The 17500-nt window shown below is 42.7% G+C and overlaps 1 protein-coding gene across 1 annotated transcript in view; it reads left to right on the top strand.

Moving 5' to 3' along the window:
* The window catches only part of LOC311122118 (uncharacterized protein), a gene marked incomplete at both ends in the record, with an annotated part of 29618 nt that overhangs the window by 11066 nt on the left and 1052 nt on the right, over positions 1-17500 (top strand). The window contains one exon of the mRNA XM_084196524.1: positions 16857-16914. Coding sequence (XP_084052650.1) covers positions 16857-16914 — 58 coding nt within the window. The remainder of the gene's footprint in view (positions 1-16856; positions 16915-17500) is intronic.

Here is a 17500-nt window from a genome sequence, read left to right as displayed (position 1 = left end):
GGTCAGTCTTTAATTTTATATTTGTTTGTGTTCACGTCTAGGACACATAACTTTATAACAACAATCAACGTACCTTCGGAGCACCCATTATAGCAAGAGTGTTATTAAACATTTTGTTGAAATCCCTCATTACCTTAATTAAAACTCTTCGGAGTCTGGAGCTTTTTTGGCCGTTTTTGGGTACCTTCAATTTTGCCCTGATATACTACATAAAGAAATGTTTACCAGACCAATGTTGGGTATCTTTTTTTTCAGCACAACCTCACCTATATGATCTGTTAGTAAGTTTTTCACTTTGACATACTATTTCAACACACTGGACCCAAACACACACAGAAAACACAAAGTCCGTTTAGAAAAAAGATGGTTTTTTTATTGTAAAACCCTCAAACATGGTGAACCAAGCATTTAAAAAGCTTCAAATTGAACCACAAGGTGCAAATATGAACATATAAAAGTATTTTGGTGATATATACAAGCAATAAATAACTATTTACAATAAAAAGTAGGTATAACCACTGGCGTTTTTCTTCTATTCTAACCCTAAACCTTTTTGTGCCACTCCTCAAAACAGTTTCTGTCCAAAATGAAAAAAAAAGCTTCAAATTGAACCACAAAGTGCAAATATGAACATATAAAAGTATTCTTGAGATATATACAAGCAATACACAACTATTTACAAAAAAAGTAGGTATAGCCACTGGCCTTTACCCTATTTGTGCCACTCTTCAAAACAGTTCCTGTCCACAATGACACAGAGAGCCACATCACAGGCCTTGCACTTCCATGGTGTGACAAACCTCTTCTTGTCAACTTGTTTACAGCGTTGACAAACCCTGCGGCCTGCTGTGGCTTTGTCTTTGGCCTCTGCAACATTGGCAATGGCCACAGAAACATGGCTGGTGCTTTTTTGAAGTGGAACCCCTGTCTGGGTCACTCCGCACAGCTGGGCCACAAGTTCTGCCACAAAGTTCTTGTGCGTCATGGGTGTGACCTGTTGGGTCGCACTGATGTCACAGTGCAGGATGTATGCATTTGTTGTTCCCATGTCCAAAAAATGCAGGAAGAGGGTACGGTACCAGCGAGCAGTTCTGCGATGGGTTGAGTAATACTGGAGAAGCTGGTCTGACAGGTCAACCCCTCCCATGTACTTATTGTAGGCCATGATGGGGGTAGGGCAGGGAATGTCTTTTGCTACCCAGCGTCCAGGTCCTTCCTTCACCTTCCTCTTGATTGTCTCGCCCGAAAACGCTGGGTGGATTGTGGAGCACACCGACACCTCCCGCGTATCCATCCACTTCACAAAGACCAGGCGATCCTCTCTGATCCATCTCACAGACCCCCTCTTCGATTTGCTGGTGAGGGCATTTTCTCTGCCACTAGGACACCCTTTTCTGTTGCTTCTGTAGGTCCCACAGGCTCCAAACTTCATACTTCCCAAACTCAGGAACAGTTTTGGGCTGGTGTAGAAATTGTCCATATAAATATGGTATCCTGTACCAAGATGTGATGGCTGAATGAGGTCCATAACAGCATCATATGAAAGTCCATGCACGCTGGGTGTGTGTGCTTTCCCAACATACACGTTGAAGTTTAGAGTGTAGCCATTGTTAGACTCTGCCAACACAAAGAGCTTGATCCCCCATTTGTTAGGCTTGTCCTTCATGTACTGGGTCATGCCAGTTTTGGCTTTTGTAGCCACCATCCTCTCGTCGACTGACAGTTCCTTCTTAGGATGGTAATGAGCCTGGCAGGCAGTGCGAATGTCGTCCATCAGAGGTTTGACCCTGAACAGTTTGTCATGCTGGGGTGTACCTTTGCGCTGGTCATTTATGACATCCTCCTCTGGATCACTTAGGTGGATGTTCCATGAGATGGACCGGAATCTGTCTCTTGGCATGACCTTCGCTGGCAATGAAACAGACAATATGTGGCTTTGTTTCCAGTAGTCCTGGATACTAGGCAGAGTCACCAATGAGGTGTAGATGAGGAGACCCAGAAATCTGTGCAGTTCCTCCACATCAACGTCAGTCCACTGATATTTGCTCCCCTTCTGCTGATTTCTTGCTGCCTGTTTGTTGGTGTTTCTGCAGATTGTCCTCATTGTATCTGCGGCGAAGTAGAGCAGGAAGAGGTCCTTTGGTGTGTGCCCTGAATGCAAATCCACCTGGGCTCCTGGTGGTCTGCGGGGCATGAACCTACTGGCTTGTGGGGCAGTGTCAGGATCAGTCTCTGTTTTCCATGGCTCAGAGCTCTGTTCTGGCTGTGCTGCTGACTGGGCTGGAGATCTTGACCTGGTCTTGGCCTGATCCTTCCTTCCACGCCCCCTCTGTGATGGCCTCCGTCGGCTTGTTGTGGGGGTGGGGGCTGTTGATGGCCCAGGCTGCTCGTCGTCGTCGTCGTCACTATACAAAACAGGTAAACGGATTCAAGATTATTCAAAGTTCAAGATGTTCATTGGCATTTGCACTACAGTGAAGTAGAATAGAATACTATAGTAAGATAAACGAAAGCAATAAAACAAATTCATTTTAGAAAAATGTTTGTCTTCTTACCTCACGTTTTCAGCAACAAAATCAGGGTCCTCGAAGTCATCCTGGCCACTCTCATTGTCTGACGACGAACTTTCCAAAGTTTCTTCATCGCTCATTTGGAATAACAAGTCGACGGCTTGTTCAACGTGAAGTGTGCGCCTCATATTGCTTCACAAAAACGATACTGCTGACAATAAAACTCTTGAAATACTAACAATTGAAATACTAACTCGTGAAAAACTCTCCAAAACTACTCATGAACTGAACTAATTCCTCTCGTTCGTTCTTTCGCAATGGCTAGTTGTCATGGGAATGAATGTTTATATACTCGTGTGCATCCTGAAGAACCGGGTTAGCACAAGCACACGTTTTTTTCCGTTCCTTTTTATCACAAAAGACGACAAAGTTATTATAATAAATGCAAAGCGCTCATAAAAGAGCGCATATTTTGACGCACTTTTTTCATGGAATTGAAATTATCATAACTTTGGTTTTAGTTGGTGTATTTACATGAAACAAACACTCAAAACGTAGCTTCGGGTCTCCATTTCTGCATGAAATCGACGGCAGCCCTCTGCGTCACTTGGTTTGGATGCTGCGCGGTCCTAAAGCCGGCCCGCGATTTGAACGCGCCGAAGCGTTCGCCGACTCGGAAGAGTTAATGTCTGCTCCCCTTGGACAACTGTGTGTGTGTTTAATACAGAGATGTTTAGCAGATTACTATTAAGTATACCGATGTTGCAACAAAAAAAAACTATCTTTGGTGTCTTTCTCACAGATAAACGGTTTCCATTTTATTTTGGCACTTCAGTGTGAAATTGTAGTTAAACTATATTGAAGAGAAAGTCCCGATATCGTGATCTTTGCAGATTAAAACCCGGCATTTTTTAGGGACCAATAGTTAAAGGCCTCAACTGTCACCTTTACACCCCTGCCCTGTGGTCAGTATCCTGACCATGTCAGTGGTGGAAGGGACCAACTCAATGCATTTGCTCCCATGGCCTCATCCCAAGCCCCTGAGATATGTGACAACTGTTCCAGAGTCAGGCCTGGGCAATCATTCCAGTGACAGAGACTGTCGGTGTCCTCCCGTGGTCTTCTCTCTCCCCCGGTGTGGCGTGCCAATGAGAGATGGACCAGTGGGCCGAGACAAATCCGATCTAAACCTAACCCCCGGCAGACATGACAAAGAGGGGGGAGAGAGGATGGAGGTAAGGAGAGAGGGGAGATATAGGCAGCAATGCCAGGGGAGATATTACCTGGGGGACCACAATGTGATCTACTGGAGGAATATTTCTATTTTTTCGTCATTTGAGGACCTGGAGGTGACCTTGACTTGATTTAGAGAAAGTAGTTTTTGTCATTTCTGGTAGATGGATTCAATTCAAAGCAGTTAAATTCATACGATCTTGAACATTGCTCATCTTGGACATTATTATCAGGTTGTGACAGTTTGTGTCATTCCTGGAGGGCAAGAAGTAGTTGAATTAATGTCAACCTGAACGTCGTCCGTCTTGGAAGAGATGTTCACAATGAGTATCTGAACTCATCTTGCTTTCACATTCTCTGTTGCAAGCCAACTGGCTTCCGCTGCTGTTAACAAAGCTATCTTGACTAGCATCTATTTACAGTGTGTTATCTAACAGTTTGATCAATGATCAAGAGACACCTCCAGAGTTCTATTGTCTCCAGTAACAACATCTATCTGGTCGCACCAGAGTCAGATACCATCTATCACAACGTAACAGAGACGGGAAGAGAGATAACATATCATTAAAGGTACAGTCTGGGATCTGGGAATCAGTTCATCATTTCAATTCAGGGCTGCCATTTATTTATTAATTTTTTATCCCAGAATGTAGCTTTAATATTATTATACATTTTTATCACACCCCCTCAATGTAGTTGTGAGTTTCTAAGCTTTTCAGTGCCAGGGGCATTCATTATCTGTTTGTTATAATGCTTTCTATGTTTCAGACAGGATGTTATGTATGTGCTCAACCTTTGATCGGGATGGATCTGTGATGTGTCTGAGCCATATGCCTGTAAGCATAATAATTATGTAAAATTTCACCAGAAAATTGATAATCACATTTTTAACTTAAACTTGACATCCATGTAATGATTGGCATCAAGGTCATACGCCTGTGTTTGATATCTCCTGATTTCATGTCTGGAGCAGTAGAATAATGTCTCCTTCTCTGTACTGTAGAGACATTTCTTCCTCTTGATAGAACACCATTACCGAGCTGCAGCTTGCAGATAATAGCTACTGTATCTCATTACCCGCCATTGCTAGAGCCCAACTCGCTCATGTTCTTTCCTCCGCACGGTTACAGCAAAATAACATTTAATTACGGTAGTGGTCTTGGCTCGAAGAGGAACTTTCGCTGCAGGTGAAACATGTAATTGCGAGCGTTTCTTGCTCGACTTTTAGTCAAGAAAATGCTGCCATGACTTCTGAGGCTCTGATTGGTCTGTCTTTTCAAAGGGAGGACAGGGATACATACCTTAATGCTGAGGTTGAGGGATTTGCTGCTGTGCTGTTGTTAAATTGCCGTTTGTCAAGAAGTGTGTGTGTGCACATGCATGTTTGTGTCTTTGTCTGTCTATGTGTGTTGAACTGGCATTTATCAAGAGTACTCCCTAGTTGAGTTGTGCAATACCCCTCATGCCTCTTCTCCCAGTGCTGAGATAGGAGTGTTAATATCACCTTGGCTGTACAGTGTTAGAAGAGCCCTCGTTCATCACAGTGAGAATGAGATGCTATGGGAAAGATAGAGACGAGGTGCTATATGAGAAAGACATAGATTTTATATTGGAAGGAGATATCTGGTGTATCTACTAATGGTACAGAAGTTGTTGTTATGACATCATCACCACGTCTGTCTGCATTGTGTTCATCAGAATAATGTTTTTTTATTTTTTTATTATGAAGTGTTTTCTGTCTTTAAAGAATTTCTTTGGTAGATTACACAAGACTGCCCCTTTACACCCCAGCTTTAGACTATTGCTGCGATTTCCTATTATTCTCATATAAAATAGAACAAAAGCTTTAGATTGAAGGGAAACACAGTGATGCAACAACTACTAAAGAACTGCATGAGACAGAGTTGGCCAAATAAGCAAGTGTAAACAATTTATCTCCTCAGGAAGTGGATAACCAAGGTATTGAGTTGAGACTGTGTGTGTGTGTTTGTGTGTGTGTGTGTGTGAGTGCGTGCGCACGTGCCAGAATGTGTGTGTGTATGTGTTTGCACGACTTATGGAGAGAAACTCATTACATTTAGACCCTGGGCACTAGAAGAAGCAGTGATGGAGTGGTGCATTGTGGGATGCTTGGAAGCTAACGTTGGGGTAACATTGTCGTCAACAGTGGGGAGAGGTTGCCAATAACGTGGCCCCTCCCTTGTTTATAATTTATCACCAAGGAGAGGTTACCGTGGGCTACTGTGCTTGTCTCCGAAACTAGGACAACAGCAATTTATCTTACAAATGTACGCTTCAATATTTAATTTGCCTTTTAAGAGTCATTTCCAAAACATGCCTCTGTACAACTAAGAAGGAAGTGACCATTTTTGAATACAGGGTCGTATTCATTAAGGCACGCAACGGAAACATTTTGTAACAAAAAACAAAAATGAGCATTTCTTATTGGATTCTTAATGAGCGTTCTTAATGAGCATTACTGTATAAGTCCAAGCAGACCCTCCCTGTGTTAGTCTGTTTTCGTCCGTTTGGTGCCTAATGAATACAACCCCGAGTGACCATGAAGTGACCATCTTTGAATGCAGAGGGTTATAGCCTATACTAAGACATGAAAGGAGGCAACAGATTAGCACAGTTAGTTGATGCTGAGACAGTAACACAGCTACCTTGACATCTGTGAGCTCCCTCTGACGCCCGACACTCAGTTCTATTTTTAACTATTGAATTTAGTCCACATAAATTAGAGGTTCTTCTCCACTCGAGTGGAGTGGAGGATCTCGGCAGATTTACCAGGCGTGAAGGAATACTGTTTACTGTGTGTGTTCTTTCCCTTAGAAGAAGCAGTGGTGGAGTGGTGCATTGTGGGATGCTCGGAGGTTAACGTTGGGGTAACATTGTCGTCAACAGTGGGGAGAGGTTGCCAATAACGTGGCCCCTCCCTTGTTTATAATTTATCACCAAGGAGAGGTTACCATGGGCTACTCTCTGTGTGTGTGTGTGTGTGTGTGTGTGTGTGTGTGTGTGTGTGTGTGTGTGTGTGTGTGTGTATCTCAGTCTGTGTCTCTTGATTGGAGTCAGTGATAAAGTAAACACACACACACACACACAGCCCCAGGCATGGTCAACCACAGGGCACTAATTAGCCTGCTCCACTCTAGTGAGTTCCACGCTCCAATCACCCACAGTCAAGCTTCCACAGCCCAGACTGTGTGTGTGTGTGTGTACAGCCAGACTACTGAGTCCTGGGCTTAGCAGCAGACAGCTGACAGGTCCTATGGAATTCATTATCAGCTCCCCGTCACACAATTGAACTGTGCTACGGCATAAAGATAACATATTTACTGTATGCTGTAACACAATACAGTATCATATACGTTACATACAGAACAGTAGATGTCATGTTTAGCATTCAGCCCTCCAGCTATGCAATGTACTGTAACTATACTTCATCCTATGAGTACTAACCTGAAACAACACATAACACCACTGCTGCAGAGAGAGAGAGAGAGAGGAGAGAGAGACAGAGAATAGACAGAGAGAGAAGAGAGACAGAGAGGAGAGAGCGAGAGAGAGAGGAGAGACAGAGAGGAGAGAGAGACAGACAGAGAGGAGAGAGAGAGGGCTGGATTGCTACTCCACAACGTTATGTGAAGGAGATAATTCTAGTTTCCTGGAATCACTCTCTCGTTCTCATCTGCATATGTAACACATTTGGATGCCCTGAACAATATATACAGTACCCTACAGTACAGTACATAGATGCAGTGCGTGAGTGCATAGTTGCAGATGCATTTCTCCTGTACAATGCCCCAAGGCATCAGTGCTCTTTTTCAGCTTTCCCTGGCAATGTAGCTGTACAGTTCATCTACTGTAAAGGTTACATTATAACCTATATTCAGCCTAGTGACGCTGTAGGGACGTTTTAGTTATAGTAGATGTTTAGCAGTTGGTAGAGCATGGAGCTTGTAACGCCAGGGTAGCGGGTTCGATTCCCGGGACCACACATCCGTAAAATGCATGCATGCGTGACTGTAAGTCGCTTTGGATAAAACGTCTGCTAAATGGCATATATTATTATGTATTATACGTATGTAACTGTGTCTGCCTAAAGGGCAGACTGACTGACTTACTGACAGACAGACTGACAGACTGACCGCTAGCTAAGCGGAAGGTCACTGATCTACAGTGCATCTCAACATGCCTTTCTCTCAGCCGCCCCCTAAATAATTAATAAAGCAGATTTTTAGGAGATCTGAGGGACTGGGCTCGGAAATGACCTTGCATTGATCTGGTTCATTTGTTTATTTGGATCCCCATTAGCTTTTGCAGAAGCAGCAGCTACTCTCCTGGGGTCCACAAAGAAACGCAAAACATGACAAGTAACAAAACACTGAAACACTGATTTAAAATACAATGATATACAAACAATACAACAACAAAAATAATACAATCAATACAAGTAAACAATAATGTGTGTGTTAGAGTGTGTCTGTGTGTGTGCGTTTGTTTGTGTATGTGTGTCCCCTCACAGTCCCCACCGTTCCATCAATCAATCAATCAAATGTATTTATAAAGCCCTTTTTACATCAGCAGATGTCACAAAGTGCTGTACAGAAACCCAGCCTATAACCCCAAACATTAAGCAATGCAGATGTAGAAGCACGGTGGCTAGGAAAAACTCCCTAGAAAGGCAGAAACCTAGGAAGAAACCTAGAGAGGAACCAGGCTCTGAGGGGTGGCCAGTCCCCTTCTGGCTGTGCCGGGTGGGGGATTATAACAGTACATGGCCATTAAGACCAGATATTTCACCAAGATGTTCAAACGTTCACAGATGACCTGCAGGGTCAAATAATAATCACAGTGGTTGTACACTCTAAAAAGTAAAGGTTCCTGGAGGATCCTTTAGGGGTTCTTCAAATTGAAACTATGGGGGAACCCCTATAAGTTATTCGAATAACTCTTTAAAAGGGTTCTTCAAAGAACCCCTTTCAATGGATCCTCAAATAACCTTTTGAATAACCTTTTAGGGTTAATTTATGAATACTCCCCCCTCCCCTATTATTATTAGTAGTAGTAGTAATACGCTTAACAATAACAACAATAACACAATATTTTAGATGTCAGTGTTTATTAGGATTTTAGTGGTAAAGCAGAATAAAAAAATCTAAATATAAGGTAAACTCCCAGCAGAGCCCCAAGTTCAATGGGTATATCCTCTGGCATGTTGATGTTGATGTTAATGTGTTGATGTTCTCCGTATCCATAGCCAGAATTTTGCAGTGCATGGTGATCAAACAGGTTTCCTGTTATATTCATCAGAGGTGTAAGGAGGGTGAAGTCCTTGGCTTTTGTGGTAAATGTGGATGAATAAAACTCTTTTGATAATGGTTTTCATACACATACCTTGTCCATAATGTAGATGCCTATGGGATTTTTCTTGAAGAGGTAAGGGAGGAGGATTGTACATGTGATCTGCATAACATACCAATACAAATTGACATACCCTTGTATGCCTCCTCGTCTGTAAACCTGCAGACACAGACACAAAAGTGAGCAGTTCAGTCATCTGCACCCAATACAGCTAGCATTCAACATATTCTTATAGCATACATATTCTTACCTCTTTGTTGATTGATATCCATTGAATTGCATCCATTTTCTGTTTTAGAAAGATTTGCACAAATATGAAGAAAAAAAAATTCAGTTAAGTGCCTGCACCTGCTGTCCTTTCAAATTCAAATCCAAATGTTTCAGTTGGGCAGTTAGGTTCCTGCAAGAACCCCCACCAACTAATGAGGTTCCTCGATGAACCCCACCTTCTATGGGGTTCTTGGAAGAACCTTTTGGAGGCAATTTTCAGTGCCAAGAACCCTAAGGTTCTTCAAAGAACTTTGAGGATCTTAGAAGAACCCTTGTTGAACCCCTACATTTTAGAGTGTAGAGGTTGCAACAGGTCAGTACATCAGGAGTAAATGTCACTTAGGTTTTCATAGCTGGGCATTTAGAGGTTGAAATAGCAGGTGCGGTAGAGAGAGTGAGTTGAAAACAGCAGGTCTGGGACAAGGTAGCACATCCGGTGAACAGGTCAGGGTTCCATAGCCGCAGGCAGAAGAGTTGAAACTGGAGCAGCAGCACGACCAGGTGGACTGGGGAGAGCCAGGAGTCATCAGGCCAGGTAGTCCTGAGGCATGGTCCTAGGGCTCAGATCCTCCAGAAGGGGGGGAGAGAGGGAGAGAGAGAGAATTAGAGGGAGCATACTTAAATTCACACAGGACACCGGATAAGACAGGAGAATAACACCAGATATAACAGACTGACCCTAGCCCCCCGGCACAGAGACTATTGCAGCATAGATACTGGAGGCTGAGACAGGGGGGGGGGGTCGGGAGACACTGGCCCCGTCCGACGATACCCCCGGACAGGGCCAACCAGGCAGGATATAACCCCACCCACTTTGCCAAAGCACAGCCCCCAGACCACCAGAGGGATATCAACAGACCACCAACCTACTACCCTGAGACAAGGCTGAGTATAGCCCACGAAGATCTCCTCCACTGCACGAGCCCCATGAGATGTTGTTTAACCCCTACAAGTCTAAGCCGTTGGGGGGGTGGGGTGGGTGGGGGGGTTTAACCTATTTTTTGGGTAGGCACAAAACTACATCCATACTTCCATTAATTATTTTAAACCGGTATCGGTTACCTTCAGACAAGTCCCGTTACACTTGTGGGGGACGGAGAGCAAAACGGAGAACACCATCGTGTTCGTGAGAATCGGTTTCGGATGCTGCAAACATAAGTTGGTACATCGACGGTATTGACTTCAGATGAGTCCCGTGACACGTGTAGAGGTCGTAGAGCAAAATGGACGCTACAGACGTATTCGTGAGAAGACTGATTTTCGGGATGTCTCATGTTCTGACAAACACCGCTGTAGCTCGGTCACCTTCCACCGCAAATGCAGAAGGCCGCCATAGGCGGATGCGGTGAATTGAGCCCATGCAAAAATGATATCTCTAGCTTAAATTGATGGATTTTGATGGGGATTTTTGTAATTATGTTACTTAGATTGACACACCGATGAATGTTATTTGATTATGCAGACAATCTGGAATTTTCGTCACAGTAATATTTCTCATGAAAACTAGCGGTTAATCTCTCGTCCACCCTCAACCAGGAAAGACTGGCATTCATGTTGTTGATGTTAGTTCTGTGTGTGCCGTTAAGGGCAAGGCTTGCTGCTTTGTTTTGAGCCAGCTGCAGCTTTGCTAGGTCTTTCTTTGCTGCACTTGACCATATTACCGGAAAGTAATCAAGATGGGACAAGACCAGAGCCTTAACAACTACAGAACATCTTTCAATAAGATCTCCACAACAACTTTGTCAATATGACTTGACCATGATAATTGACCATCCAATGTTATACCTAGGAGTTTAGCTTCCTCAACTTGCTCAGTGGTCACACCCTTTATACACAACTCCAGTTGAGGTTTAGGTCTTAGAGAATGTTTTGAACCAAATACAATGCTTTTAGTTTTAGATGTATTTAAGACCAGTTTATTATAAATCACCCATTCTGATAAGGACTGTAACTCCTTATTTAGAATGTCAGTGAGCTCACTGGCTTTGGGTGCTGACGTATAGAGTGTGGAATCATCCGCATACATAGTCATTCTAGCTTTGTGTAAGACAAGTGGCAAATCATTGTAAAAATAAAGAAGCAACTGCCCTGAGGGACACCGCACTGTACATATCTGATGTTGGAGAAGCTTCCATTGAAGAACAATCACTGGGTTCTATTGGATAAATAACTCTCCAACCATGTGATGGCTGGTGATGTAAAGGGCTTACCAAGTTTATTTCCTCAATAACAATTTATGATCAATAACATCAAACGCTACACTGAAATCTAACAATACAGCTCCAACTATCATCTTAATATCCATTTATTTGAACCAATCAACTGTCATCTGAGTCAGTGCAGTACAAGTTGAGTGCCCTTCTCTAAATGCATGCTGAAAGTCTGTAGTTAACTTTTTCTCTGAAAAATAGCATTGTATTTGGTCAAACACAATTCTCTCCATCAGTTTACTAAACTGATTGGGTGGCTGTTAAAGCCAGCATATTTTCAGGCAGTGCAATTACTTTAGCTTCCTTCCACGCCTGTGGACTCACACACTCATTTAGGCTTTGGTTAAAGATATAGCAAATAGGGGTGTCAATACAGTCTGCTACCATTCTCAATAGTTTCCCTTCAAGGTTGTCTATACCTGGTGGCTTATCATTATTGATGGATAACAACAGTTTTTCCACCTCTCCCACACTAACTTGACCAATTCAAAACAGTAATCCTTCTCTTTCATTATTATATACAAAAATATGATGGTTATTTTTTTTCTTTTTTTAGCAGACGCTCTTATCCAGAGCGACTAGGGTTAAGTGCCTTGCTCAAGGGCACATCGACAGATTTTTCACCTAGTCGGCTTGGGGATTAGAACCAGCAACCTTTCGGTTACTGGGCACAACGCTCTTAACCACTAAGCTACCTGCCGCCCCACTTGTAATATAGTGTAATTCAATGCTTTTTAGTCAAGGACTATAGGCTTAATCTGGGTCTGGGAACTGTTCAATGTTGTCATTTCACTTCTGAGTTTTTCCACTTTACTAGTGAAGTAGTCATTGAAATGCTTGGCAATATCGGAAGGTTTTGTTATAAATGACCCATCAACTTCAATGAACGATGAAGATTAATTTGGTTTTCTGCCCATGATATCGCTTAAGGTACGCCAAAGTCTTTTTCCATTGTGTTTTATGTCATTTGGTAATTTAATTTCTTCTTCTTTATTTGAGTTTAGTCACAACATTTCTCAATTGACAGTATGTCAACCAATCTGCTGAGCAGCCTGACTTGTTTGCTGCCTCTTTTGCATAATTTGTTCGTACCAGTGTGGAGAGAGAGAGAGGATCAAAGGGGCCCACATGAAAGGGTTGATGTGTTTTCTGGTTTGATTTAGACATAAATGAAATCTTGACGACACATTTTAATGATACACAGGTAGTTTGCAGCCAAGCGTAGGATTGGTCAATCTATAAATGTGATAACTTCCTGGAGTTCCAAAACATTGAGGGACAGTTTTCTAAACACAGATGAGGCATAAATAAAAAAACACTTGTAAAATAGTGTAATTCAATGCTTTTTAGTCAAGGACTATAGGCTTAATCTGGGTCTGGGAAACCATCCCTGTCCTGAGCGTCAAAAGTTTTTCCTTACAAAGAAGGTCACATTGGCTATTGCTAATTCGGTCTTACAATAGGGTGTTTTGCCTGTTCTCTCTGTACTTTAGAAGAAAGATCAGTTATATAAAATTATAATTAGTCTTAGTCCTGAGCTGCATAGAAAGTGTTAGATCCGGAACCGTGATGTATTAGTGGGAACAGATTTTCTGCAGAGCAAATCACACAAATCTTTTTGAGGAAAGGAAATTAAGAGCCGTTCCGCTGAGCACGGAGGTGAAACTCTGGGAAAGTTAAGCTCCACATTATTCTTGAACAATCACATCAACTATACTTTCTGTGGCCCTAAATCCCATTCCGGTTAGCGGTGTAACACCCAACTCCCTGAATATGCTCTGAGGAACTGTTCCACACTTTACAGTTCCACTCAGGTTTGAATATTGTTCCAATGTCATTGTGAATATTGAGCGAGTGATTCTATCAGTTCGTGATCAGTTTAATCCATTCCATAAATTCTAGTCAGTTCATACTTGAATGGGTCTCAGCATGGTGTTAGTATCAGTACAGTTGATGTCAAACGTTATCCAAAACATTACATCATCATCCTATAATATAATAATATGCCATTTAGCTTACAGTCACGTGTGCATACATTTTTACGTATGGGTTGTCCCGGGGATCGAACCCACTACCCTGGCATTACAAGCGCCATGCTCTACCAATTGAGCTACAGAGGACCACAAGCCCATGATTAAAACCATAAGATCACATGACCTGCGTCGGATTCCTGACCTTGAGATTGGTTAATCCGTTTAAGGCTAATTGTTCCCACTCTCCTCCACATTAAGCTGTCAGCTTAGAAATAGAATGACCCACCTATCACAGAACATGATGTCATCTGCAATCTGCCTCCCCTCCCTCACCTTTCTAATGTCACTATTAGCATCTACTGTCAGCTGCTTATACACTTATAATGGAGTGTGTACGTGTGTCTATGTCTGTGTGTGTGTGTGTGTGTGTGTGTGTGTGTCTAACCTTCTCTTCATTCATAACGCCCCGAGCCTCCTTAGTCGTGAAATCAATTTCATTCCACACACACTGACCTCCAAAACTTTAAAGGAGTTTTCATACATGATCGCTATCCTCACACACACACAAACACATGCACACACGCACATGCACACGCACACACAGACAGACACACACACATTCAGTTTTCGCTATTCCCCTCCTCCCATAGATCAATTGAGAGAGAGGTGTGTGTGTGTGTGTGTGTGTGTGTGTGTGTGTGTGTGTGCACGCGCCTTTGATGGTGATGTGTAGACTAGCGTAATGAAGGCTTACAGAGGAATTTTTCGTAGAAGTCCACGGTCACAAGATCTTATGAATAGTTAATAGGCAATAGAAGCCAGACCAGCCCAGAGAGCTGGGAGAGAAAATGGGCTGCAAACATTATTATAGTCACATGGGGAGGACAACAGTGGAGGAGAGGAAGAGAGAGAGAGAGAGAGAGAGAGAGAGAGAGAGAGTGAGAGAGACCTGGGCCCTGACAGTAAATCTCAGTAAGACAAAAATAATGGTGTTCCAAAAAAGGTCCAGTTGCCAGGACCACAAATACAAATTCCATCTAGACACCGTTGCCCTAGAGCACACAAAAAACTATACATACCTCGGCCTAAACATCAGCACCACAGGTAACTTCCACAAAGCTGTGAACGATCTGAGAGACAAGGCAAGAAGGGCCTTCTATGCCATAAAAAGGAACATAAAATTTGACATACCAATTAGGATCTGGCTAAAAATAATTGAATCAGTTATAGAACCTATTGCCCTTTATGGTTCTGAGGTCTGGGGTCCGCTCACCAACCAAGAATTCACAAAATGGGACAAACACCAAATTGAGACTCTGCATGCAGAATTCTGCAAAAACATCCTCAGTGTACAACGTAAAACACCAAATAATGCATGCAGAGCAGAATTAGGCCAATACCCGCTAATTATCAAAATCCAGAAAAGAGCCGTTAAATTCTATAACCACTTAAAAGGAAGCGATTCCCAAACCTTCCATAACAAAGCCATCACCTACAGAGAGATGAACTTGGAGAAGAGTCCCCTAAGTAAGCTTGTCCTGGGGCTCTGTTCACAAACACAAACAGACCCCACACAGCCCCAGGACAACAACAACAACAACAACAACACAACTAGACCCAAGTAAATCACGAGAAAACAAAAAGAGAATTACTTGACACATTGGAAAGAACAAACAAAAAAACAGAGCAAACTAGAATGCTATTTGGCCCTAAACAGAGAGTACACAGTGGCAGAATACCTGACCACTGTGACTGACCCAAACTTAAGGAAAGCTTTGACTTGCTATTGAGAAAGGCCGCCGTAGGCAGACCTGGCTCTCAAGAGAAGACAGGCTATGTGCACACTGCCTACAAAATTAGGTGGAAACTGAGCTGCACTTCCTAACCTCCTGCCAAATGTATGACCATATTAGAGACACATATTTCCCTCAGATTACAGCGATTCACAAAGAATTCGAAAACAAACCCAATTTTGATAAACTCCCTTATCTACTGTGTGAAAAACCACAGTGTGCCATCACAGCTGCAATATTTGTGACCTGTTGCCACAAGTAAAGGGCAACCAGTGAAGAACAAACACCATTGTAAATACAACCCATATTTATGTTTATTTATTTTCCCATTTGTACTTTAACTATTTGCACATTGTTACAACACTGTATATATACATAATATGACATTTGAAATGTCTTTATTCTTTTGAAACTTCTGAGTGTAATGTTTACTGTTAATATTTATTGTTTATTTCACTTTTGTTTACTATCTACTTCACTTGCTTTGGCAAGGTTAACACACGTTTCCCATGCCAATAAAGCCCTTAAATTGAATTGAATTGAACTGAATTGAGTGAGAGAGAGAGAGAGAGAGAGAGAGAGAAGAGAGAGAGAGAGAGAGAGAGAGAGAGAGAGAGAGAGAGAGAGAGAGAGAGAGAGAGAGAGAGAGATTGAGAAAGAGAGGAGAGAAAGAGCGAGAGAGAGAAAATAAAAGAAAGAAAGAGAACAAGAATGATAGTTCTGTATTGTGTTGAGACATCAAGGTTAAATAGAACTACGGGAGTCTGTCAGAATCAGTGCTACATTACAATGATGTGTCCCTGTGTTAATGTCATGTATTGTAAATATCTCACACCTGTCAAAAGGGGTACAAGAGGAAATGGACTGAACTCCACAGCACCTTGTTTGCTTTCACACCTTAACCCACTGGTACCTTTTTCTCTCTCTTTCTCTCTCTCTCATTTTCTCCTCTCACCTTTCTTACTATTTCACTGTCCTCCCCCTCTCTGTGTGTTTCTATATTTATGTGTGGCTATCAGATTGTGTAAGCCTTTGTGTCTACGTCTGTGCACGCCCATACAGGGGGAATATGGTGTAAAACTAAGATAGAACGTAGCCAGATTGACAGTTACTTAGCTGAGCCTGTGAAGGCTGGCTGACGTTACAGGAGAGAGGCCTGTCTGGTGGCTGTCATCTGCACCGCTGCAGCAGTGGATTGAAACAGCCGCGGGGAACACCTCAAAGCCTGTACACACGGTCTGGAGTGGAGTTATCATACCAAACACACAATAGAGCATTACAATAGAACTTTGTAATATACTAGCTATCACTATTAACTAAATAGTCATGTACAATATTGTTCCGCTCCTCTTCTGTTTTCCTCCCTGTCACAATGACAGCTGTTTCATTGTTAAAAAGGGATGTTGTTCCTAGACACCCAAACTGTAGAACCAAATCATCTAGCACTGAGCTGCGTTTCTTCTGTTTCTCACTAGTTTCTTTTTCTCTCTCTATCAGCTTTGATATCAGCTGGATGCTGTACCACCAACTGTAGAAATGTGAAACTTTGGGACAGGTAAGAATCATTCAATAAGACACATTTGATTTTTTTAGTAATTTAGCATATGCTTTAATCCAGAGCGATTTACAGTAGTGAGTGCATACATTTTCATACATTTTCCCCCGTACTGGTCCCCCGTGGGAATCGAACCCACAACCATGGCTTTGCAAGTGCCATGCTCTACCAACTTTTTAATAACCCCTTCCTCCAAACTTTACAAAGCCTGTATAAGCAGACCTGAGCCAGAGGGAATAGAAGAATTGTAACTCTAGCTGTGTCATCCTGTGAGTCAGAGAGAACGCGCCCAGTGTGGTAGCCTTGTCCCAGATCTGTTTGTGCTCTCTTGAATGCCAATGACCAGGAGTTGACAAGACAGCACAAACAGATCTGGGACCAGGCTACCAGGGTGGTACCTAAGGTGTGCATCACATCAGTTGGCCAGTCTGGGTGTATAATAATCAAGCTGTGCGGCAGACAGTAGTGGGTTTACAGTAATGAAGAGATAGAGGTGACCCTTCCCATCTTAAATCTTGGCCCAGCGGGGAGGGAGCAGATGACTGTATGTGTGTGTGTGTGTAAGTGCGTGTAGGTGTGTGTAGGT

The sequence above is a fragment of the Coregonus lavaretus genome, assembly GCF_964263955.1.
Source record: "Coregonus lavaretus genome assembly, contig: HAP1_SCAFFOLD_863, whole genome shotgun sequence".
Taxonomy (NCBI): Eukaryota; Metazoa; Chordata; class Actinopteri; order Salmoniformes; family Salmonidae; genus Coregonus; species Coregonus lavaretus.
This window is presented reverse-complemented; position numbering and strand designations above follow the sequence as displayed.